General features: G+C 38.3%; 1 protein-coding gene and 3 pseudogenes across 1 annotated transcript; all 4 read right to left on the minus strand.

Moving 5' to 3' along the window:
• LOC104728452 lies at positions 5765–7274 on the minus strand (annotated as a pseudogene).
• Positions 9334–10297, minus strand: LOC104724517 (annotated as a pseudogene).
• LOC104724518 lies at positions 11948–18959 on the minus strand (annotated as a pseudogene).
• On the minus strand, positions 19220–23151 carry LOC104724520 (disease resistance protein RML1A-like). The gene is made up of 4 exons (XM_010443017.1): positions 22603–23151; positions 21375–22491; positions 20990–21286; positions 19220–20900 (listed from the first exon to the last, which is right to left on the minus strand). Exons 1-4 carry the CDS (start codon positions 23073–23075, stop codon positions 19563–19565), a joined length of 3225 nt encoding a protein of 1074 aa, XP_010441319.1. The 5' UTR covers positions 23076–23151; the 3' UTR covers positions 19220–19562.

Here is a 25853-nt window from a genome sequence, read left to right on the forward strand (position 1 = left end):
AGGAGAAAAATAATACGAAACACTTAAGAGTGCTTCTGCTCTGGTTGTGGCCAGCTCAGTTTTAGAGTCTGGATCTAATTTGGGATCTGAGTCTGAGCCAACTCATGTTGTTGTCGTTGCTGATTCAACTGAGGAGAATCCATCCAAAAGAGCAAAGAGTGAGAGTGGATATGCGAAGAAAGCAGTGTGGTAGAGAGTTTGGAGTGAGGAAGATGAGATTCTTTTGCTTCAAGGAATGATCGACTACAAGAGCACGGCGGGAAGAAGTGCTTCCGAAGACTTGAATGAGTTTTTCAACAGTATTAAAAGCTCATTCAGCTTCGAGGTGAAGAATCTAAAGCAGTTCAGAACCAAAATCTGGTGGTTAAGGAACAAATTTATCAACAAAATGAAGAACGGTGGTGAGGCCTCGTTTACAAAGCCTCATGACCTCATGTGTTTGGCACTTTCTAAGGAGATTTGGGAAACTACTGAGAGGAAGGATGATGAGATGATGGTTGATGATGATGGTGATTGGTTGGAACAATATTTTCTCCTTGGCGTGCTTACAAGTTTGGGTGGTGTGACAGTTGATGAAGAAGCTATAAAAGCAAAATTGAGGTCGGTTCCTGTCAAGACAAAGAAAAGACTCCAGGAGAAATTCAAGTTATTGAAAGCTGATGAGATGAAATGCTTCTTACTAAAGGCTGAGATTCTAAGTGAGCTGACTTCTTCTATCTCTTAATATCTCTAGATAGAGAGACATAATGTAATCTAAAATGCGTAGGGTGTCAAAATGGTTAACCCAACCTAACTCAACTCATTATCCAATGAGTTAAAAGCTAAATGAGTTTATGAGCTGACTCAACTCATTTAATAATTGGGATGAATCAACCCATGAATCCATTTAGTTAAATGAGTTAGATGAATAATTGGGTTGACCCACTACAATATAAATTAATTAATATTTAATATAAAATAATTATAATTAATTACAATAGAAATTAATTAATATTTAATATAAATTATAAGATGATGATGATGACATCATGTTGTTGACTATGATATATATGTTGACATGATGATGATGATGTTAATATGATTATGAAAGTATGATGATGATGATAATATGACAATGTTGACATCTGAAAGTGATTTAGGTTTTTGAAGCTGATGTGGCTAGGGCGACAAAAAAAGCGATTTAGGTTTTCTCGCGTAAGCTACACCGGCGGCGGCTGCTCCGGTCCCTACTGGTGGTGGTGTAGTGTGAGAGGAGGATGGTGGCACTTTGGATCTGAGGATAGGGAGTAAGCAAAATGTTACTCTCCTAGTGGTTGTTGAGGTGACTGGGGATGCTGACAAGAGGTTGTCTGCGGGTGCTCCGGTGGTTGATAAACCATGGCTCCGTGTGGCAAAAAAGCATGTTTTTACAAAGCAGAAGTTTGTGGTTGAAGAGGTGAATGGACAGGGTCGAGTGGTCGTTCCGAAAGAGGTTTTGTGCGGGGTAAAACCATTTTGGGAGGATTTCCTCATTGGCAAGTTTCTCAATGAAAAGGCTCCCCATGTGGGTAAAATACATATGATTGTCAATAAGATCTGGCAGTTGGGGATTAAGACAACTATGATTGATGTTTTTTAGGTCAATGCCTCGACGGTTAACTTTCGAATTGGGGATAAGGTGATGAGGAGGCGAGCACTGAACAGATGTATGTGGAATATAATGGGTCTTCCAATGTTAGTTTCTTAGTGGTCTCCATTTGCGGAGGAGGTGCAACCGGAAATGCGATCGGTCAATCTATGGGTGACATTAAAGAAAGTTCCCCCAACCATGTTTTCTGAACAAGGTTTGGAGTTCTTGGCTAGTGCGGTGGGAACTCCGGTTCGTTTGCACCCGAAAACTGAAGCCTGTGCAAGCTTTGATGAGGCTCAAATCCTTGTTGAAGATGAGGCTCAAATCCTTGTTGAAGGTGAACTCCGGTTCGTTTGCACCACTTCCTTCAGAGTACGTCTTAGCGGGTGAAGAGGAAGGTGAACTAGATGCTGTTGTTCAGTACTCCTACCCTTGGTTGCCTCCACGGTGTACTGGATGTCAGAAGTGGGGACATCTACACACTTCATGTCTTGCTAATACTGCAGGGTCTATTATCACAGTGGAACAGGCGGCTACTAGTGTCTTACCACCGATAGCTGAATCTGCGACTGTGAGTACCTCTGCAACTTTGTTAAAGAAACCACATCAAGAGATAGCATCCCCACCATGTGCCAGTCCGTCTCATCCTGAAGAGGATGCAGGATGGACCACTCCGCCTAAAACCAGTCGCAGTCCGATGCAGGGACAAAATCTCCCTAAGTCTGGTGATATGTCCGGCTTATCAAAATCTTATTCGGCTCTTAGTTAGGAAGATCAAGATGAGGAAGGTGAGGAGGCGGTCCCTCAGGTGACTAAGGAAACAATGGGGGATGCGAAGGTTGATTTGGAGGACTCCTCCACTGTGGGAGGCGAACCTGCTGTGGATGGGAAGGGGACTATGGGGAATACCTCAAAGCTCTCTAAACCATTGGTGGATCCTCCTTTACGTCTGGTTTTGCCTAGAGACTCAAAGACAACACACAAAGTCATTCCCAACTCTTCTGCTTGAAATCAGAGTAAGAAGGGGTACCGTAAGCGTTAATTATGTCAGGGTTCTTTTGGAATGTCCGGGGTCTAAATAAATCAACTAAGCATTCCATTATAAAGAATTGGGTGGAGAAGAATAAGTTTCAGTTTGGGTGCCTTCTAGAAACCAGAGTGCAAGAGAGAAAGGTTTCTAGGTTGGGAAGGAAGATGTTTAAGAATTGGTCAATACTTACAAATTACGAGTTTAATTCGCGTGGTCGTATTTGGGTGATGTGGAGGAGTGATGTTTTGGTGACTCCGTTCTACAATAGTGAGCAGCTTATCACCTGCTCAGTAAAGCTACCTAACCAGACATAGGATTTCTTCTGTTCCTTTGTCTATGCGTCTAATACTGTGGCGGATAGGAAGGTGTTGTGGGGTGAGCTTCGTGATCATGTTGACTCTCCTCTTATTCGTAATAAGATGTGGTTACTACTGGGTGATTATAATGAGACACTTGATATCTTGGAGCATTCACAAATGGTAGATCATCCCATGGTTACTTCAGGGATGCGAGACTTTCAGGGACTGGTAAACTATGGTTCTATCTCTGATATGGCAGCGCATGGTCCACTGTATACTTGGTGCAATAAACGTCAAACATGTCTCATCTCCAAGAAGTTGGACAGAGCTATGGTCAATGATGTGTGGCGGCAATCTTTCTCTAGCTCCTACTGTACTTTCGAGTCAGGCGGATGTTCTGATCACCTCCGCTGTCGAGTCCAACTAAACGTTGATGTATTGGTTTCTGCTCGTAGTAATAAGCCCTTCAAATTTGTTAATGCGATAACAAAGCTAGAAGAATTCCAACCTCTCCTTGAAGAGTTTTGGAGAGACACTTCTCTGCTCCATATGTCCACTTCTACAATGTTTCGTTTCTCCAAGAAGTTGAAGGCGTTGAAACCGCTTCTACGCAGGTTGGCTAAAGACATAATGGGAAATCTGGTCAAGCAGACGAAGGTAGCTCATGAGGACCTTTGTCAAAAACAGGAACAAAATATGATGCATCCCTCACCTGCAGCCATGGAAGCAGAAACTGTAGCGTATAACCGGTGGGAGTGGATCTCTGAGTTAGAGGAACAGTTCTTAAAGCAAAAATCCAAACTATTTTGGTTGCAGATAGGTAATAAGAATAATAAAACCTTTCACAGGGCTGCTACATTACGGGAGGCGAACAATTTGATTTGAGAGATCAAACTACCTGACGGGTCTGTGACTAAGAACACAGAGGAGATTAAAGCTGAGGCAGAGCGTTTTTTCCGGGAATTCTTACAGTTCCTCCCATCTGATTATGAGGAGGTGTCAACGAGTTTTCTAGAAGGGTTGTTGTCGTAACGTTGTTCCACTGCGGATAAAACCTTGCTCTCTCGGTCTATCACTGCCGACGAGGTCAAGAGTGCCCTGTTTGCTATGCCAAGTGACAAGTCTCCGGGTCCTGATGGTTTTACTTGTGAGTTTTATAAGTCTGCATGGAGCATTATCGGGAGTGAATTTGTGCTGTCTGTGCAATCCTTCTTTGAAAAAGGTTTTTTGCCAAAGGGAGTCAACTCAACAATCCTCGCTCTTATACCAAAGAAGTTGGAGGCCATTGAAATGAAGGATTATCGTCCAATCTCTTGATGTAATGTTTTGTATAAGGTTATCTCCAAAATCTTAGCAAACAGGCTGAAATGCGTGTTGCCAAAATTCATTGCCGCCAACCAGTCTGCTTTTGTTCAAGATTGTTTGCTTATCGAGAATGTCCTCCTAGCTACTGAGCTTGTGAAGGATTATCACAAAGACTCTCTTTCCAGCCGTTGTGCCATTAAAATCGACATCTTTAAAGCATTTGATTCGGTCCAATGGTCCTTTCTACGTCATGTTCTCACGGTTATGGACTTCCCTCAGGAGTTTGTTCACTGGATCATGCTCTGTGTTACGACTGCTTCATTCTCTGTGCAAGTTAATGGTGACTTGGTTGGTTACTTTCAGAGCTCTCGTGGGTTACGGCAAGGATGCTCTCTCCCTCCTTATCTTTTTGTCATCTCCATGGATGTCCTCTCAAAAATGTTGGACAAAGTAGCCAGTCAACAAAAATTTGGATACCACCCTAGATGTAAGAACATTGGTTTCACTCATCTCATCTTTGCCGATGTTTTAATGCTTCTTTCAGATGGAAGAGTACGCTCTATCGAAGGGTTGATGAGTGTTTTCGATGAATTTGGAAAATGTTCAGAATTGAAAATTAGTATGGAGAAGTCCACAATTTATTTGGCCGGTGTCACTGACACGGTTACTCAAGCGATTTTTGAACGATTCCCCCTTGGTGTGGGTACTCTCCCGGTCCGGTACCTTGGTCTTCCTCTGGTTACAAGAAAGTTATTTGCGGCAGACTATCTTCCACTCATTGATCATGTTAAAAAGAAAATCGGTTCTTGGACTGCAAGGTATCTTTCGTATGCAGGGAGACTGAACCTTATAAGCTCTGTTCTCTGGAGTATTTGTAGCTTTTGGATGTCTGCTTATCGGTTACCTCAGGAATGTCTGAACGAGGTTGATAAGTTATGCTCTGCGTATCTCTGGTCCGGCTCTGATATGACCTCAACTAAAGCTAAGGTGGCGTGGGAATCTGTTTGTAAACCGAAACAAGAGGGTGGTCTGGGACTGAGATCCCTTAGAGAAACAAAGCTAAGGTGGCGTGGTAATCTGTATGTAAACCGAAACAAGAGGGTGTAGCTTAGGGTTCATGAGTTGAATTGAATTGAGTTGACTCATTAATCTTGACTCATTTTGACATCCCTAAATGCTTTTGCTCCTTTTGTCTTTTTGATTTTATGTTGGATAATCGGCTAATTAGTAAGTATCAATTACGTTGAGTATTTTGTGACCAAAATGGAATATACTCTTTCGTTTGCTGTCATAATAGTAAAGTAATATATCTTGAGTTCTCTGTAAAACAAAAACTTATGGTCATTGAAGTTATTTCCATGGAAGTGCGTAGTTATTTTGAATTCTGAATTAGCGTATGTAAGGCTGGCTTGTGGTTCTTTTTTTTTTTTAAAATGTTTTATGGAAGAGAACTTTTCTAAGTCTTGTGGATCCTGCTACTAGGCTACTATAGCTACTCTCAGGTTCACAGTAAAAGAGAAGTTGAAAATGTTATAAATTGAGTTACAAGGGTTCTGAACAGATGTCCTGACAGCGAATAACTTGACTGAACTGATTAAAGCCGTGCAAAATTACTCGATCTCCTTGAATCCTCCAGTTTCACAAAATTGCGGATTTAACAATATAAAGCTGAGCTGATGTTAAAATCCTAGACATGGATTTTAACTCCTTTGTTATCTTCTTTTTTTTTCATTTCCATGTTGGTTTCAAGGAGATTTCAACTCTCTTCAAACACTTGGAGTTTGCAAGGATGTATCTTAATACTTTTTTCTCTTCTCTTGTTCCTCTATATTCTTTCCACTGATAGATCTTGAGTTTCGTTGACAAGCATAGAGGCACATCATCAGGTTGCTTGAACGAAATTGGAAAATCTTCACTCTCGAGAAGTTCCTGGGAAGCAAACAACAATTAAACATGTTTGCTAGTTCTTTTACTGCCCTTTTGTTAAATGCATGTGCAGGCACAAACCTGGTCAATGAGAAGAACTTCTACTTCAGGACAATTTTGAAGCAAAGACATTGATGGCTCAAACCAATCTGAATTGTCAGGACATATTGTACAATCTGTAAGCTGTGAGAAGTTGATGGCGTGACACCACGCAACCTGCAATATGAACACAACACGTACATAAGTTGTATAATCTGGTGGCAATTAATGTGATCATATATAACAATAAATATAAAAATAAAGGGAGGTTAAAAGTACCGTTCCAACGCATAGACATATCTCGAGATATCTGACCGAGGAAAGAGATTTCATAAATTTGTCATCAGGATATTTATAATAGTATATAACTGCTTTATCAAGGCTAGGCGGCTTGTTCTCAATCGAGCATGAGTTTGTCGAATAATCTCCGATGGTGAATTCCTCTAAATTTTCTGAATCTATGACCAAAGATCCTTCAATATCCTCTAGTTTTGGTTTCCAATTAAAATACCTTAAGGTCTCTAAAGATGGCACTTTTACACTAAACTTTGTCACGTTGTCTTGTTTATGTCGCTTCACATACAAATATTCGAGAATTGGACAACTAGATAAGAGCCTAACAACAGAATCTTCATCTTTGTATACCACATAGACAAGGACAAGATATTTGAGGGATGGGAGGCATACCGGAGAAGATGAAACATCTACATAAACCTTGTTGTAAAGACTGAGATCTACAAGCGTATCACATGTATAAAGGCTTTTAGGCAAGCTAGTAGGTTTGGCGGACCACATGAGATCGAACCCTAGTTCACGAACCCTGCGATCAACCGCACTTGCAATCCACTTCTCAACGTTGGCATCAATAGGACAATGTGGACCGAGTTCTATATCCAAAGTTTCTAATCTAGGTGCCTTGTGGAGTCGTAATGACTAGTTAAGAAACCACCAAATAGACCGTGGTCGCTTAGTTTTTCGAAATAAACGGCCAAGTAAACGGCCAACAGATTTTGTTTTGATCTCTGTGTACTCAAGTAGTGGCACCATCGTCCATATAGTTCGCCATCGTTTTGATAAAATCATGGTGGCCACTGCATCCTTTGTTGGAACCAATGACAAAATCCTCACAAGCAAATCGTCTGGCAATGCACTGATCCTATCTTCAACTCCATATCTCGAACAGCTTATGGTTCTTTGCTTCACAAATTGTTCGGCACTGTCAATTGAGTTTCTTATCATCTTTTTTCTCATCAATGAGAACTACACCGATAAACTAGAGTGTTTTTTTTTTTATAATTCATTTCTTTTTCTCTTTTACATATTAGACGGTTCGTATGATCCTTTTATGATTCTCTCTTTCTCTGTTTCTTTGTATTTACCTTTTTTAAATTTAAATAAAATATGTTTGATTATTGTGCTTCCATTTTTCCATTTACACAATATTTTGTTACCAATGTTAATATCTTCCGATTTCCATTTTACCGATATTACAAAAGACCCTCCTTTATTTAACAACTTCACATCTCAACTTAACAGTTTCAAACTTTCAATTCGATTATAAAAACGAAAAAAAAAATCTAAATTCACAAGACTATTTTACAAAAATATTAGCCGAACATGTAATTAATAGTCTTAAATAATTATCTATTCTTTAAAAAAAATTATATATTTGAAAATGTTGTTGTCGACATTATTTGTGGATTTCGAAGAAAGAAGATAAAACCAGTTTGTGAATGCACAGCTAAGACAAAACCAGTACTTACTGGCGAGACATATAGACAGACATGACTTTAGTATGTATAGATATGTACTAAAGAAACATCTAAGAGACAGGTTCTACACCACAGATGATTAGTAATGAAAAGAAGGTGGTTGAGAGTAATCACCAGATTGAGTGGTTGTGGTGACATCACCATAGATGGCCTTAAGGGTGGACAGAGGTTAATGTCGTGAGGTTTCTGCTACCTTTACCAAGCCACCCACAACGAGACCAGTGTCCAACAATTGACAGAGGAACGTCTTTTATCTTTGTGTTTGTTACATTGAGAGTCTCAATGTTGATTGAAATATCTGGAAAACTTCTCAACCGCGAGCAACAACCCATGTCAACTTTCTCAAGAGATGCTAAGTTGATGTTGGTGGGAATAACTTGTAGCTTAGAGCACCATGACGCATCCAGCCTCTCCAGTTTGTGTAGATTCCTAATAGAAGAGGTGACAAAGGTGTCCATACAGGTGTTCACTTTAGTTCAAAGGTGTCCACCTTGTTGTTTCAGCTAGTCTCAGCTTCCTCAGTCAAGAGTTGGACACCACACTCGATAATCTTGTCATCATTGTACTGGCAGCTGAACTCAAACAGAATATCATTCATGGTAACATCAACTTCATGGCCTCTGTTTTGTTCATCAGATAGGTCACCCTCAAAAATAAATAGATGTTCGGATTGAGATCGAGGACACATATCTATTGGAAGCCGTGCAAAATTGCTAATGCTGTTAAGGTTGACAGACACCTCCTTTGCTTCTTAGATGGCAAGTTATAGTAACAACTCGGTAGTCCATGATTGGCGAAAGCAGAAGGCTAGCCTTAAATCTTGAGGATGCTGAGTAAGTCCCCTTTCCACCGGAAGACAGAGGGATGGTATTGGACTTTCCTGTAGCTTTGTGGGTCAACTCTGCAGGGACTTTATTTAATTGATGTGATGACGTCGATGGTGATCTTGATCTAAGTATGGCACATCATCTCAATATCACATTTGTATTCTTGATTATTGGGAGAAACCATATATACCCTGAGTGAGTGATCTGGTTGCAGAGAAACTTCTTGTCTTGTTTAATGCTTCACTACCATCTTAATTCTTACACAAAACTTGTCTTGAGATAATTATAAAAAAATTTAGCTCTCAAAGAGACTTCATTAATAGGGAAAACAGTCACTGATTCTGAGAAATTTGTCAAGAAAGAAAGACAAAAGTGTGGAATTAAACAAAAAAACTCATCTTTTCATCAAAATAAAATCGGATACAAACAGATACATTAATTTGAGACAATACTAATTACAGGAAGAGATGTGTTGTTGACTAACACTAAACACATCAAAGTTAAGGTAAGGACTAATTAAGCAGTGTTTTCCTTGAGATTTTAATACATACATAAGCTAGGCCCATAGCCAAAATCACCAAAAGGAGGAAACCCAGGAACAAAGATCGGAGTTAGTAGCGGAAACGGTGGTGGTGGAGGTGGACCGTAGAATCTGGTCATCATGGCAAGATGGATCTGTTGTTGTCTGTGCTCTAGACGATCAGAGATGATTCTATAGCCGAGTCCATAAACAAAGCCTTCAGCCTCTTGCACATCGGGGAAGATCTTAGTCATCTTAACGAAAACCCTAGCGGTTAATTCGCTATCTGAACCGGCGTGGTGAGCAGTACCAACACGGTCAAGTCCCAACGCATCCGCTAGATGCTCTAAACCTAAACGACAACCAAGCCCTTCGTATCTACCGGCGATAGCTTTAAGATCAAAAACAGAGCCGAGGGTTCTAGCTACGGCTTTCGCAAACATCGCAGCAGTCACGGGTAAAGACTCTCCTCTGGTGAAACACTTCAACATATACGCGATATCATACGACCCGTGAAACGTCACCCAAGTGATGTTCCTCGTCCTCTTCAGAATCCAAGAGAGATCATTGAAAAAACCGTCGATTTCAATTCCTTGTGCCCTAATCTTCTTTAGATCTAGACCGTTGCGTTTTAGGAACTCGATGGATTTCTCGTTTCTCTCGTCTTCAGCATCTCCGAAATCACAGAAGTTGATCTCCCAAGTTCCACCGACTCTTCCGTTGCTGTCGAACAGAGTTAGACCTAACTGGATCAGTTTCGTCCTGTCTACGCTGTAACTCAGGTCGGTGTATCGTTGATCATCCGAAGCGTGTTGCGGTGTATCCCTTAAACTACCTGGAAACTCTGTATCAAACGCTATAAACGGTAGTTTCTCAGACAATCTTTGATCGAACTCATCTCTTCGTTACGATTCGACCTCCAAATCTCACGGCAATTTTTCATCGTACTCATCGTCATCTCTGTTTTTTTTTGTTGGTATAGTAATAAGAGCGTGTGAAAAAACAAAAATAAGAGAACAACAATACTTATAGTTTTAGTATTTTTGGAAAAAAGGAAAATTTCCTTTTTTCCAGTATTATTGATTTTATTATTCCTTTTTATATGACCGTTCTGAATTTTTTTTTTCTGATAATTACATGAATACCAATTTCTCTTTTACAAAAACAGATAGAGAGGTTCGGAACTTTTTATTTTTTTGGTTATTACAGTTAGAGAATTTCTTTTCCATTATGGAGTTTTGGACATCTTTATTTATTTTTGTTTTGGTTATTAAAAGATATAAAAGTTAATCAAACCATTTTCTCAATATATGTCATCACTTTGAGTGTCACAAGACACAAAACTCAACATAATAAAAACAATGCTACGAACTCAGATTACTATTTTTGTTGTTGTCTAAAATCAAAACTGAATTAATCAATTAAACATATTTTCCAACATATTCATTACTAGCTTAGTGTAAATGTGTAATAAGACTTACCATGTTTTGGATTTCCTTTTTTGGAGGTTTACGGCTGTTCCAACACATACGGTTTTTCCCTGGATCCTATGGTTTATTTGGAAAGCCCGCAATGATAAATTTTTTCAGTAATCTGGATTCGAATCCTCTTGCGATCCTGCGGATAGCAGAGAATGAGGCAAAAGCATGGGCTCTGGCTCAGTCAGAAGACATGGTTTTAGTACCAGAAAATTCTGGCACAGGTGTTCCCGGCAGAAGCCGGGGAGTAGGGTTTCCTAGGTATCTTTCGAGTTATATTTGTTTTGTTGATGGTTCTTGGAAAGAAACGAATTGCTATGCGGGTAGAGGATGGTTTTGTACGTCGTCCTGGGGTGACGCCCCCACTATGGGAGCAGCCAACCTTCGCCGTAACCTTTCCCCTCTTCATGCCGAGATCGAAGCCCTTGTCTGGGCTATGCGATGTATGATTGGGACAGATAATTAATTTGTAATCTTTCTCACCGACTGCTCCAACTTAGTGAAGATGGTGTCTTCGCCTGCAGAGTGGCCAGCTTTTATGCCTTATTTGGAGGACATACAGGCAGACAAGGAGGAATTTGCTTCTTTCTCGTTAGTCTACATCTCACGAACTCAGAATGGTAAAACGGATAATTTAGCGCGAAGAGTTCGCAAGGTTCCGCATTTAGTTACCTATATAAATAATGTCCCTACGAAGTGGTTCTTTTGAGTCAACCTTGTCCTTTGTTGTAAAAAAAAATAATAATAAAAGACTTACCATGTTTCTTTGGTCGACAAAGACTCACATGTTAAAAAAGCCAAAGTCCAAAATTAAACTTTTTTTTTTAATATTAATTAAGATGAATGGTTGCAATGACATCTCGTTTTAGATAAAATCTCAATGATCCCAGTCTCTGCATCAAATCTCAACAATCAGGATTTCTCAGCCTTACTTCAAGAATCTCAGTTGAAGAATGAACACAACATGTATTAATTTGCAAAAAGCCTTTTATGTACTTTTTGTTTAGGAGCATCTCTTTTATTTGGTAGCTATAACAATCTTATGTCTTGTTGTTGTTGTTGTTGTTATATCTTAATTCAACCAATCTTGTCTATTATTTTCGAAATATACACATTGTGTAGTTCTTTCTTGCTAAAAACTGTGATGCCTAATGAAGTTTTCATACATGTTTACTTATATGGGATTTTGCATAACGCATGACAAGTATCCTCTGTTTTCAACTCTGTTTCAGTACTGATTCATAGTGATCAACTTACGTTTATTAATCTACTAATAGTAACAATAACATATACAACTTATGCTGACTACTAGTGTTTGCAAGCTTCACACTCATATTAGAAGTGACTCTTTATACTGCTATTATGCCAGATGATTCGTTCCCTTCCATTATGTCTGCAGCAGCTTCCCACTCCCCTTACTCTATCTCCTGATGGTTACTTGGAAGCTTTGGTTGACTAGTTTGTGTTCACTTGTATAAGACACTGAGATACATATGGTTTCAGCTGTAACCATATAGATATTCATTAGTAGAGCAGCCGAATCACACAACAACAAGCTTAATGTAATTAAGTAAGCATCCCCACCCATTTCAGGTACTTAACATTTATCAGGATCAATACCCCTAACGAGCTTCCACCAATACGACTTGTAAGAAGTTTTCTACGAGGATATCACTAATGTTTTGGTTCTCATGTTCAATTACGATGAAAGCAACATACTCTCGGCTACTTATTTTTCAGGAGAGCTAAATTAAACACTAGGAAGCTTACAGGTTTCCTAACACAAAAACTTACAACAAACGACAAGATTTATCAGGATCACAAACCTAGGGAGCTTCGACCAATACGACTTGTAAGAAGATTTCTCACTAATGTTTGGTTCTCACATTCAGTCAAGATGCAATCAACATAATGGAGGAATCACAGACAGAAGGAACAAAAGAGTTTAGAGGGTGAAATGACAAACCTTAAACCCGGTGAGATCAGGGACTACGTAATTCGGCAATTTATGTTGATGCACAACGTATCCTCCTGTAAAAATCCATGTCACAAAACTTAGAGAAAGATAAAACGAAGTCTAGAAAACAAATGCAAAAAAAACTGTATATAATACTATCTACAATTCGGCTTAAGATACCATTTTCTTTAGGTGGAAAGCTAACAACTTTAATGATTCAGCTTAAGATACCATATTCAAGAAAGGTTGAGCCTCTGATCAGTCAAACTACACCATGTCGCAAAAGTTAGAGAAATGTAGAATCAAGTCTAGAAACAAATTCAAATGATGATCCAAAGTTGCAGTTAAAGTTGTTAGCTCTCCACCTAAAGAATCTAGTATCTAAAGCCAGCAATGTAAAAATCCTGAAACTTGGTTGGTAACAGCTTAGCTAAATTGCATAAAAGATCTAATTCAAAACAACTTGGTGATTAACACCAAGTAACAATATTCAATTACCAATGATCATCAATTGTGTTAAAGCTGTTGGCTTTCCACCTAAAGAATCTAGTCTCTTAAGCCTTGTATATTCCTAAACTTAGGTGATAAATAATAGCCTTGCCTTTTAGACAATCTTTATAAACTATAAAGGAGAAATTGGGACAATGGAGCAATACCTGATTCATAACATCTGGGTTAGCTTCAAATGGAAGCCATCTCTTAGTCGAAGAACCCTCGACTGCGGTCGCCATCTTCGGATCTTTCTGGTAGCAACTATAAACATAAATCTGATTCATAACATTTCGTTTCTTCTCCCATAGAGTGATGATAGTCTCACATAGCAAAAAAATACATAGCAAACTCATATGCATCAGACAAAGAATGTGGCGGTACCAAAATATGTAGGTTGTGTTCTTCTCCTTCTACCCCAAATCAAACTACCTATGATGTGTTAAAGAGATTTTGATCTTTCTTTAACAATTTATCATACCCCACTCTAAATGCACCTTCAACTTTTTTACTACACCTAAGTAAAGTATCCTCATGTCCTTTTGGTTCAAAATTTTGGACAAAGGTTGATTTTGTAAACTCAACTTAGAAACATAGTCATCAACCCTAATGCCCCTATAATTTCCTTTGAGGTTCGTCATAAAACATCTAAGTCTAAAATCAGTTGAGAGTTGGTTGTATAAAGCTCCAACGAGGTTAGTCTTACCAATTCCCGCATGACCCCAGATTCCAATCATCTTCGCCTCATCACACTATGCATAGCAAAGAGTTAAGTTTCTCACGTGACCTTTAAGTCCTAACAACCCGTCAAAACCCATAAATGGTGTGACATTCAGTTTGTTGGAAACATCTGTGGATCATCTTAACCTCATCATACCTGAAAAAGAAACAAAATCCTGTTGGTGAGACTTAAAGTTCTTTATATGTTTAGTTGTTCCAAAAGTAAACATCATGTAAAAAAAGAAAAAAAATACCACCAAAATCATGTTGGTGTGTCTAAAATTAGCAAAACTTTACCACAAAAGCAACGATTAAGAAAGACACAAGCACTTTAAGATAATGAACCAAAAGAAACTACAAACCCTTTTAGAGAATGTTCCCCTTCTATGTTTGCAACAACAGTCAAAGCTATACTCCATCTCAGCTTCTCCTCCTCCATCTTACTTTCACAAGCTATAATTATTATCCTTGCTTATTTCTCCAGTGTTACAGAACTGTGGAAATGCATGGAACGTTGCTTATGTACTCTCTGTAGTGAAAAACTGAAAATAGTATCATTCCATAATATTATCCGTATTTATTTAGTAGGAAAAATGTGACTACTACGGAATATTTAAAGAAAGAGGTTACTTATATGAGATCAAACTATCATGAAGATGGCGAGGAAGCTAAGGAATGACTTACCTCTTTTCAGGGGGTCTGGTCTAACCACTGATCCTCAGACTGGTTTGGCCTCATGAGATTACATGAGAAGTGTGTAGGTCGTATTCATCTTTGTATTTTTCTTCCTCAGACCAACTTTCGTAAGCCAACTCTAGTGACCTGTATGTTTACTGTTTTTGATCTTCTCAACTAGTAAGACCTTCACAGCTTCAAAGTAGTCCAGTTTGCTGCTGCTACTTTCAGTTTCAAAGTAATCCACTTTGTTGCTACTACTCTCAGCTACAAAGTAGCCACTTTGCTGCTGCTACTTTCAGTTTTAAAGTAATCCTCTTTGCTGCTGCTACTCTCAGCTTCAAAGTAATCCTCTTTGCTGCTGCTACTCTCAGATTCAAAGTAATCCTCTTTGCTGCTGCTACTTTCAGCTTCAAAGTAATCCTCATTGCTGCTGCTACTTTCAGCTTCAAAATAATCCTCTTTGCTGCTACTACTCTCAGATTCAAAAGAGTCCTCTTTGCTGCTGCCACTTTCAGCTTCAAAGTAATCCTCTTTGCTGCTACTACTCTCAGCTTCAAAACAGTCCTTTTTGCTGCTGCTAATTTCAGCTCCAAAGTAATCCTCTTTGCTGCTTCTCTTAGTTATAACGTAGTCCATTTTTGAAGCTGTGTAGTCCACTTCGCTTCTGCTATTCTCAGTTCCAAAGTAGTCCACATTACTGTTGCCAACAGTTTCAAAGTTTTCCATTTCGCTGCTGCTACTCTCACCAATAAAATAGTCCACTTCACTGCTGCTACTATCAGTTTCAGAGTAGTCCAAGATCTGTACATCACACTCGATAATCTTTTCATCTTGTCCCACCCAGCAGAATTCAAATAGACTTTCGCTTGTAGTCACTTCCGCTTCACACTCAAGTATCTCGTCGAAGTGCTCTGTGTAGTTGAAGTCCATATATAGAATTTCTCTCGTAGTCCCATCTGCTTCAAGGAATCTGGATTTTATAAACAATCTCCCAAAAAATATTAACAGATGTTCTGTTAGGAAATGAGACTGTATTCCCGAGTATTGAAGTTGGTTAGTAAGCACACATCCTTTCCTTCTTAAACGACAAACTATTTTACTTATATCGCAGACCTTAAATCTTGAGAAAGTCCCCTCACCACCCAGACTCGTAGGGATAGTTATGCAGTTTCCTGTAGCTTTGTGAGTGAACTCTGTCGGGATCTCACTACCGGGTATGCATACATAACTACTACACCATGGTTGTATGATTACTCTTCTTGATTCTTCATCCATTTTCAAACAGTTGCGGAAGTTGAGTATTGCTACATACTCATGTGAAGAGAAACTTACACTCTTGAGCGATACACAATTAGTTGCAACGAGGCTAAAAAAAAACGCAAGAGAAAGACCTTGCACTGACACAAGCTTTCTACAATTTTAGGAGACGTAAAACACAATCTGGAATCTCCGTTATATCACTGTTGCTTAGGTCTAGCTTCCCTATACTTTTCGGGATAACTGTTAATCTCTTGAAGGCTCTGCTGCCTATAACAAGAAACCAGAGATTAGGCAAACGTCTATAAACTGGTCTAGGAATGTCTTCTATCAATGTACCACCAAGAAAGAGATCTTTGATATTCCTAGAAAGATCTGGAAAACTTCTCAATCGTGAGCAACCACTCATGTGGACTTCCTCAAGAGATGCTAAGTTGATGTTGGTTGGAACAACTTGTAGCTTTTTGCAGTCATTCATCTTCAACAATTTTAGTTTGTGTAGATTCGAAATAGAGGTGGGAAGCTCCATCAAACTTTTGCATGACATTAGTAACAATCTCTCCAGATTAGTAGCTTTGGAAAAATTTGGGATTTTCGTCAACTTATAGGAAGAGCTCAAATCTACCTCCTTGAGATTTGCAAAAACCTACACAACAATGGAGAAAATATTATATATAGGTTGAGCAGCTGAAGCATTACCTATATAAAATAAAATAAAGTCAACCTCGATTCCTCTCCAGAGATTCTCGAGCTTGCTGAATTGCATACGGAGCTGAATGAGACATTCCGGTCGAAATTTTGGAGGAAGGGTTTTTCTTGGGTATGAATCCCAATGTAGCAACCTTAGATTAGGTAGATATTCCATGTCCTCTAACAAACTAACATTTCCGTTGTAGAATTGTAAGAACTTAAGATTACGCATTCCTTCAAAGGCTCGCTTACTTATAGAGAACTCACCCATATTGGACATATCTAATGATATACCTATGACAGATCCAGTACCCTGTCAAATATTGCAAAAGAAGACTGGTGAAACTGATATCACAAACAAAATTAGGCAATTTCTAGAGAATGTAGATGTCCGAACTTACTGTTTCATTTCTCAGTACATCACGAATCTCTTCGGCCTCAATTAAAAACTGACGTTTCCCCGGCTCGCCAGACTGTTGAGCAACTATTTGCTTACCCAATTTTTGTAGTAGAGAGTGCATCACTCTCCAGCCATCAATATGCACAAGAGATTTCACAGCTAAACTCTTCAACGTATTTTCGACATCCAAGATACTGTCAGCGAGCATAATTGTCACGTAATCGACACTTTTGTAGTTGAAGAAGCATGCAATGTGAAGAAATAGAGATTGATCTTTCTTCGACAATCTGTCATTTCCCACCCGTAATGTGTCCTCAATTTTTCTATCAAGATTAGTTTCGATCCTAGATAATTGAAGTTCCCACTCGTGCTTGCTCTCCCCACGCAAAGATGAACCCACGACACAAAGGCCTAACGGAAGATAACCGCAACGCTTTGCTACTTTATATGCAAGCTCTTCAAAACAATCTGGTATAGAACTTTGTCTGAAAGCAGAGAGACATAAGATCTCAAGAGCTTCTCCCATGGATGGAAACTCAACATGGTAGATATCGTTAATATCCCATGTGCCTTAAAAATCTTCTAATCTTTTGTGGTAACGATGATCCGACTTCCCTGACCGAACCAAGAAGTTTCTTTAGCCAAAACCTCTAATTGCTCTAGATCATCTACATCATCAAGAATGATGAGCACTCTTTGATCTTGAAGCCATTCTTTTATTGCGCCTAGATGATGTATCTTCATATCCTTTTGGCTCAAAATCTCAGACAGAAGTTGTTGTTGCAACCACAACTTGGAATCATGGTCATCAACACCCATCATGTACTTATAATTCCCCTTGAGGTTTCCTAAAAAGCATTTAAATCTAAAACTACTAGAGAGTTGGTTATATATAACTCCAGCAATGGTGGACTTACCAATTCCCGCGGGACCCCAAATTCCAATCATCTTGACTTCATCAATTTCCAAGCATAACAAAGAGTTCAGTTTTGTCAAGTGACCTTCCATCCCACCAAACATATCAAAATCCCTTGACAGTAGTGTAACATTCAGTTTGATCGAAACATCCGTGGCTATCTTTTCAACCATTGCCGCTTCATCATCCCTAACCAAAAGGAATATAAAATTAACATTATAGAAACTTCACCATTGAAACATTGATGAAGACAGGTTAAAAAAAAAAACACACATTTTCTTATTATATTGAGCAAAAAGAAACAACAAACCAGTTTAGAGAGTGTTCCCTAGCAATGGTTGCTACATATGCCAAAGCTTCGATCCATCTCTGCCTCACCTTTTCAGTTTTCCCTTGACAAGTTTTCTCGAAAGCGCTCCCGAAGTCTCCACTCTGTTTCCGTACATGGGAGGGATCAACTTCGTAAAAAATGGTCATCACAATCTGCTCAAATGCTTCTTTGCATCTCAAGATCTCAACCAATTCATCTAAACACCAGCTAGAAGAAGCGTACTTCTCCAATCGAGAGAACCACAACCGAGACTCTGGATTCTCCAATCGCTTGCACAAGCTCAGGTCCGATCGTGTGGCCTCTCTCGATGCCTTGATCCTTGAAGGTCGTGATACCTTTGCTTGCGAATTGATTGTGTAAATGACTGAGAAACCCTCTACGGACGTCTGGGCCGTGAAACCTCGGAAACACATGGTTTCTCTTGATGCGAGACGAAGAAGAAGCCATGAGAGAGATTTAAGAAGAAGAAGGTTTTAGTTTAGTTATGAAGAAACAAATCCCGTAAAAGAGGAAGAGAAATTGTCAAAGGAATTTGTATGAAACTGTAAGGAAAAATACAAAAACATGACTCCCCAAAGTCGTCGAGGTGGAGGACCACTGCCACTGGGCTAATTTTGATTTTGCAAAGTTGAAATTAAAATAGCCGTTGAGGACCACTCGGCACTGGCCATATTCTCGGAGAATAAACATTGGAAAATCAGATTTAGCTCTCAGAGATGAAAACATTACCCAGAGACGACGAGTGTAAGAAGAAGAAGAAGTAACTTTGCAAAATTCATAAATGGGCCCTTGAAATTGGGTTATAGTCTTGAAATTGGGCCCTTGAATTCATAAATGGGCCAAGCTTGACCCATAAATAATAGTATATTTTGTCTTTTTTTTTACTCGGGTTTGGTCTTGTTTAGTAGGTTTGGAATTTTTTTTGTTTAGAAAGGTTTGGTATGGTAACGTTTGACTAAAATTAAAATAACCGGAATTGAGTTCACTTGGTCAATAACTGGGAAAACTACAAAGCCATAGAGCGTCGTCCACTCCACATCTCTTAAGATTGACCCCAAAGCGACGAAGCAACAATGACAAGGCTTTTTATTTTTTTCCCTCTTTTAAACCAAACGATGTTATCTAACAATTTTGGAAGGGATTCAATCACGCAAAAGTCAGAACCTAGTGTAATGACAAGATTGGGATACGTTTATCTAATGAAATCAGTATTGTTCATTACAATACTAATTTCTTGAGAAAATTCCCTGAACTCTTTTATTTTCTGTTTTCACTTTGCAATTTCATTACAATCTTCCTGTTTACCATAATTAATAAATCTATTGTTTGAGTCTAAAATCCTTTTGGATTAGATCCTGATCTCTTAATAGCTCTATGCTAAATTTGAGCATAACAGATAACTTTGAACCTTCAGCTTCATAGTCTTCATCTCCATATGTGTGGTGGTTGTTGCCTTCAGTTTCGCAGTAGTCCACTTCGCTGCTGCTACTCTCAGTTTCAAAGTCCGATTCGCTTCTGCTACTCTCAGTTTCAAAGTTCTCTGCTTCGCTGCTGCTACTATCCTCAGCTTCCTCCGTCATGCTCTGTACACCACACTCAATAATATTGCCATCGAAGGAACAGTTGAACTTAAAAAGAATCTCACTTATAGTGACGTCCACTTCAGGCCATCTGTTTCGTTGCCCATGATACAATTTACCATGGAATATAAACAGATGTTCCGACCGAGGAGGGCAAGCTGAAGACCATGCCAAGTCACAGATTTTAATTGCAACACCTCTTTTGCTCATTCGAGTACAACTTATACTGTGATACCGGTGGCCCACTGGCAAAAGTCGAAAGCAAGCCTTTAATCTTGAGGAAGCAGAGAAAGTACCCGGAGCGACTGGGACTGTTATGGACCTCCCTGCAGCTTTGTGACTGAACTCTGCTGGTATTTCTGTACCTGGTAAGCATATATACTCGTAAACTGATTGTTGCATGATTACTCTTCTTGATTCTTCATCCAGTTTCAAGCAGTTGTAGAATGTGAGTACCATGAATGGGTTATGGAAAGAGAACCATACTCTCTTGAGTGATACACAGTCGTTTGCATTTAAGGTTTCGAGCGAGGGAGGAAGAGCTTGAATTGTCACGAGCTTTTGGCAGTTTACAACGATAAGATCTATTAGATGCGGGAGGTTTATGACGCAATCTGGAATCATCTTTATATCGCTGTTACTAAGATCTAGCGAAGTTATACTTAGCGGGGCATGTGTTAATGTCTTGAGGCTGCTGCTGCCAATCTTAAGGCACTCAAGACGAGACCAACATCCAGCAACGGATGGAGGGACATCTTTTATCTTTGTTTTTCCGACACGGAGAGTCTTGATGTTACTGGAGATATCTGGAAATCTACTCAATTTCGAGCAATAACTCATGTCAACTTTCTCAAGAGACGCTAGGTTGATCTTGGTGGGAATAACACGTAGCTTGGAGCAGCCCCTCATATTCAACTTACTCAGTTTGTGTAGACTCGAAATAGAGGAGGGAAGCTCCACCAAACTGGCGCACTTCGTAAGTTTCAACGTCTCGAGATTAGTAGCATTTGACAGATTTGGGATTTCTTTCAATCTACGGGAATAGCTCAGATTTATGCTCTTCAGATTAGGGAGGCGCTGCATGTTAAACAGAACAAATGATAAATCTCTTTATTTAGGTAGAATCACTCCAAGCACAAGATATATCTTATTATATATATACCAACCTGGATTCCTCCCCACAGCTTCTCAAAGTAACTGTGTTCCATATGAAGTTCGACGAGACGTTCCGGCTGAAATCTTGGAGGAAGATTTTTTCTCGGGTAATGATCCCAATGTAGTAACCTAAGACGAGGTAAATACTCCATATCTTGTGGTATTTGCAAAGTACCTTTGCCACCAAACAAACTCCTATAGATTCTTAGGAAACGGAGATTACGCATTCCTTCAAAAGCCCCTTTACTCACAGAAACCTCTCCGATATTGGATGTATCATATGATATACCTATGACAGATCCAGTACCCTACCAAATATTGCCAAAGACAACTGATGAAATTGTTATCACTAGAAGAGAATAGGGAATATATATATATGTAAGAACTTAAACTTACCGTTTCGGTTGTCAATACATCGTGAATCTCTTCGGCCTCGATTAAAAATTGACGTTTCCCGGCTTCGTCAAACTGTTCAAGAACTATCTGTCTACCCAATTGTTGTAGTAGATGGTGGTGCATCACTATCCGTCCATTAGTAGATATATGCACGAGAGATTTATCGGCTAGGGTCTTCAAGCCATTTCCAACATCCAAGTTACAGTCAGAAAGCATAGACATCACATAATTTACGACTTCATTGTTGAAGAAGCATGCAATGTGCAGGAATAGAGATTGATCTTTCTTCGACAATCTGTTATAGCCCACTTTTAATACGTCCTCAATTTTTCCATGAAGGCTAGTTTCGATCCTAGATAATTGAAGTTCCCACTCGTGCTTGCTCTCCCCACGCAAAGATGAACCCACGACACAAAGGCCTAATGGAAGGTAGTCGCAAAGATTTGCTACTTTATATACAAGCTCTTCAAAACCTCTTGGTATACAAGTTTGTTTGAAAGCAGAGAGACATAAGATCTCAAAAGCTTCTTTCACGGATGGATAATCCACATGGTAGATATCTTGAATTCCGTGAGCCTTGAGAATCTTCTTATCTTCAGTGGTAACGATGACCCGACTTCCAGAACCAAACCAAGAAGAGTTGTAAGCCAAAACCTCTAATTGCTCTAGATCATCTACATCGTCAAGAATGATGAGCACTCTTTGATCTTTCAGCCGATCTCTTATTGCACCTAAATGATCTGTCTTTATATCCACTTGGTTCAAAATCTTAGACAGAAGTAGCTGTTGCAGAGACCTCTTGGATTCATGGCTATCGACACCCACTATGCTCTTAAGACTTCCCTTGAGGTTCCCCATAAAACATTTAAGTTGAAAACCACCAGAGAGTTGGTTAAATAAAGCTCTAGCAATGGTTGTCTTACCAATTCCTGCAGGACCCCAAATTCCAATAATCTTCTTCGGCTTCGGATCATAACAGCCAGGCCATAACAAAGAGTTCAGTTTTGTCAAGTGAGCTCCAAGTCCCACCTTCCCGTCAAAATCCCTGGACGGTGTGATATTCAGGTTGTTTGAAACATCTGCAGCAATCTTTCGGATCATCGCTGCTTCATTAGCCCTTACAAAAGCAAAACAATATGGCGTTGGCATGGTACGGTGGGTCTAAATTTCAAAAAAAAAAAATATTGAAGCATTGCTTGAGAAAGAAGATAAAGCAATCAAGACATACCAATTAAGAGAGTGCTCCCCTTCTATGTTTGCGACATCGGTCAAAGCTTTGCTCCAACTCTGCTTTACCTCTTCAGTTTTCCCTTGACAAGTCTTTTCGAAAGCGCTCCCGAAGTCTCCCCTCTGTTTCCGTACATCTGACGGATCAACCTCGTAAAAAATAGTCATCACAATCTGCCCAAAAGCTTCTTTACACTTGAAGATTTCAACGAGTTCATCTAAACACCAGCTGGAAGAAGCATACTTCTTTGAGAGCAACACAATCGAGACTCGTGATTGTCTAATCGCTAGTACGAGCTCAGGTCTAATCGTCTGACCTCTCTCGATCTCCTGGTCCTTGAACGTCGTGATACCTTTGCTTGCAAAGTGATTTTGTAAATGACTGAGAAATCCTTTGCGGACATCTGGACCGTGGAAACTCGGAAAGACTTGGTATCTCCTGATGCGAGTTGTGAACAAAGAAGAAGAAGCCATGATATGCAATGAGAAGCTACTACAATGGAGAGAATATTTTCTGTGTATTTCTTAGACGCCGCTCTTTGCAAGTCTTTTTATTGACTACAGAGGAGGTCTTCTTCGAAAATGTAATTACAATCAATTTAAAAATCACAAACGTATTAATTAACCTTGACCGCCAATATACAATTTCCATGGTTTTGAATTAAGTATCACAATGTCTAATTTGTTTATTTATTTAAGCAAAACGCGTAATGAGAAGAGAAATTTCGAAGAAATTTGAATGTAACTTTTGTTATACTCAAAAGATTATATACGTTTGATTTAAATACAAAAGAAAGCATGCTTCCACGAAAGTATGTTGTGGCTTCCATACGGATAAACCGGTTTTTGTGCCGATGCTCACGGCTCACATCGCTGGTGGAATGCAAGTCCGCGTTAATCGAAGAGGTCCTTCTCGTTGAAGATACCATATAAACAATGTAAAATTTAAATAAAAGATTTAAGAAAAAAAAAAGTAACATTTAAGATTAAAACAATTTAATCCTATAAAAAAAAAGATTAAAACAATTTAAAGATATAAAATGTTTCAATACTTTGTAAAGTCAAAATGAAATCAAATATCTATTATAGACTTTTTAAAAATAAGATGTTTTAATAGATGAAAACATACAATACTTAATAATAATACACTGTATGTTTTACTCTTTTAAAAAACTTTTTTTTTTGTTATTGTCATTCTAAGTAAAACTCGAGATTAAAAATTAAAGATATTATAATATATATATATATTATGATAGATTAATTCATAAAGTAGATGTTTAATATTTGAAAAACACACAATACTCAATAAAAATATATGGTATATTTAATATTTTTCTTTGTTTTTATCAAAATAATTTGAAGATATATAAAATGTTTTTATAGTTCAAAAAAAATTATAATTTGGTAGACTAATTAAACTAAAGAAGAGTTTCTAAACCTACAAAAAACAAACAGTATTCAATATATATGGTAAAACCAAACCAACAAAACTCATATACCAAATTAACACTGACAACGTTACAGTGTGTATGTGGTTATAATATCCAACAAAAATCTAATATTGTATTTAATATTTACTAGATTATGACCGGCGATATACCGCGGGAAAAATTTTTACATAATTTTTTTTGTTTATATACTATTTTAATACTAATTTTGTTAATATATTATTTTGTTAATATTAGTGATTTAGTCTATAATTTGCGATATACCGCACAACAATTTTTGTTTAATATAAGTGTAGATGCAGTATGAGCTTTTGATGGTAACAAATAAATCCACACAGCTCGTGAGAAATCATCAACTATAGTGAGGAAAAACCTAGACCCGCAAATCGCTGTTGTCCGATATGGACTCCATAAATCGCAATGAACCAATTCAAAAACCATAGTAGTTTTGTTAATACTCAAAGGAAATGGGTCTCTTGTTTGTTTAGAACGAATACAAACGTCACAAGTAAACACTCCTACTAGTATTATCAGAAAACTTCAACATCTCTATAGTTGTAGATATACGAACCAAATTTAACTAAATCAGTTTGGTTCGACATATTTTATATTGGTATTGTTAGTAAAATGAAAATTTAGCCCGTATTAAAGTATCATATTAGCGATATTTTATTTTTTAGTATTATCAATTCAATCATGTCATATCATATAACCCGTCATGTAATATAACTCGTTTATGTTATTTTGAAAATTTAATATGTTTAAATATTCATAACTTTAAACTTTTTATTAAGTTTAGATATATCAGTTATGAATTATAAACTTCTTAAAAATTATAATTTACTATATACGGTAAATTTACTATATATGTATGTTAGACACACACTTTTTATATTAATTGAGTAATATATGTTTGTTTAAAAAAAAATAAATCACAATATATGCAAGAAAAAAAATATTTTTATTATTTTTATGTATTATATGATGATTCACTATATTTAAAAATTAAAATAATAAAAAAAGATGATAAAAGAATAAAATTTTATAATCTAGAAGAAATTTTTTAAATATCTATATTAATTGTAGACTATTATGTGGATATTTAAAATATTTTAATTATGTTTGGTTATAAGGATAGTAAAGATAGTTTTTTTTTTGTTTACCCAAACTCTTCATTCAAACTAACAAATACAAAGGGATAGAGCATATTCGAACATGCTCGAATAGCTAACTTGAAATTAAAGCACAAGAACAAGCAAAAAAATTAAACATAGAGACACAAACTTGACAAAGCTTGATAGGGAACCAGGAGATGTGTCGAAACAAACTATCACAAGAACACCCATGAAAGAAGATGCATACAACACGAAAAGCTCAACTGGGAAGATGATAGTCACCAAACACTGTGACTTTGAACTGAAATTTCGAGCCATCAACAGTGGCTCTAGGCTGAAGGCAACCTACAGGGACGCCGGAGAAGGTTCTGGTGAACAAGCACCGCCAAATTTGGGCGGAGCCGAACCAACAAAAGTGGTTATGGACTAACTGTAAAGAGGACCTGACGGAGAAGTATCTGAAACAGGTAGGGAAGAGCAGGAGAAGTATACGGTGCTCTGTTGGGGGTGGAAGCAGGAGGTGCCTCGAGGAGTTGCAACGTGGTGGCGGTTGCCGGGAGGAACAGCTACAAACACACCAAATGAGACCATCAGGTTCGTCTGGTTCTGCTGGTTGGCACAAGAGGCGGAGATGGGGTCGATGGATAACCTACGAGGGGGGAACTCCGAAAGAACAAAAGACTGAAACC

This window comes from Camelina sativa, chromosome 11, assembly GCF_000633955.1.
Source record: "Camelina sativa cultivar DH55 chromosome 11, Cs, whole genome shotgun sequence".
In the NCBI taxonomy this organism is placed as follows: domain Eukaryota; kingdom Viridiplantae; phylum Streptophyta; class Magnoliopsida; order Brassicales; family Brassicaceae; genus Camelina; species Camelina sativa.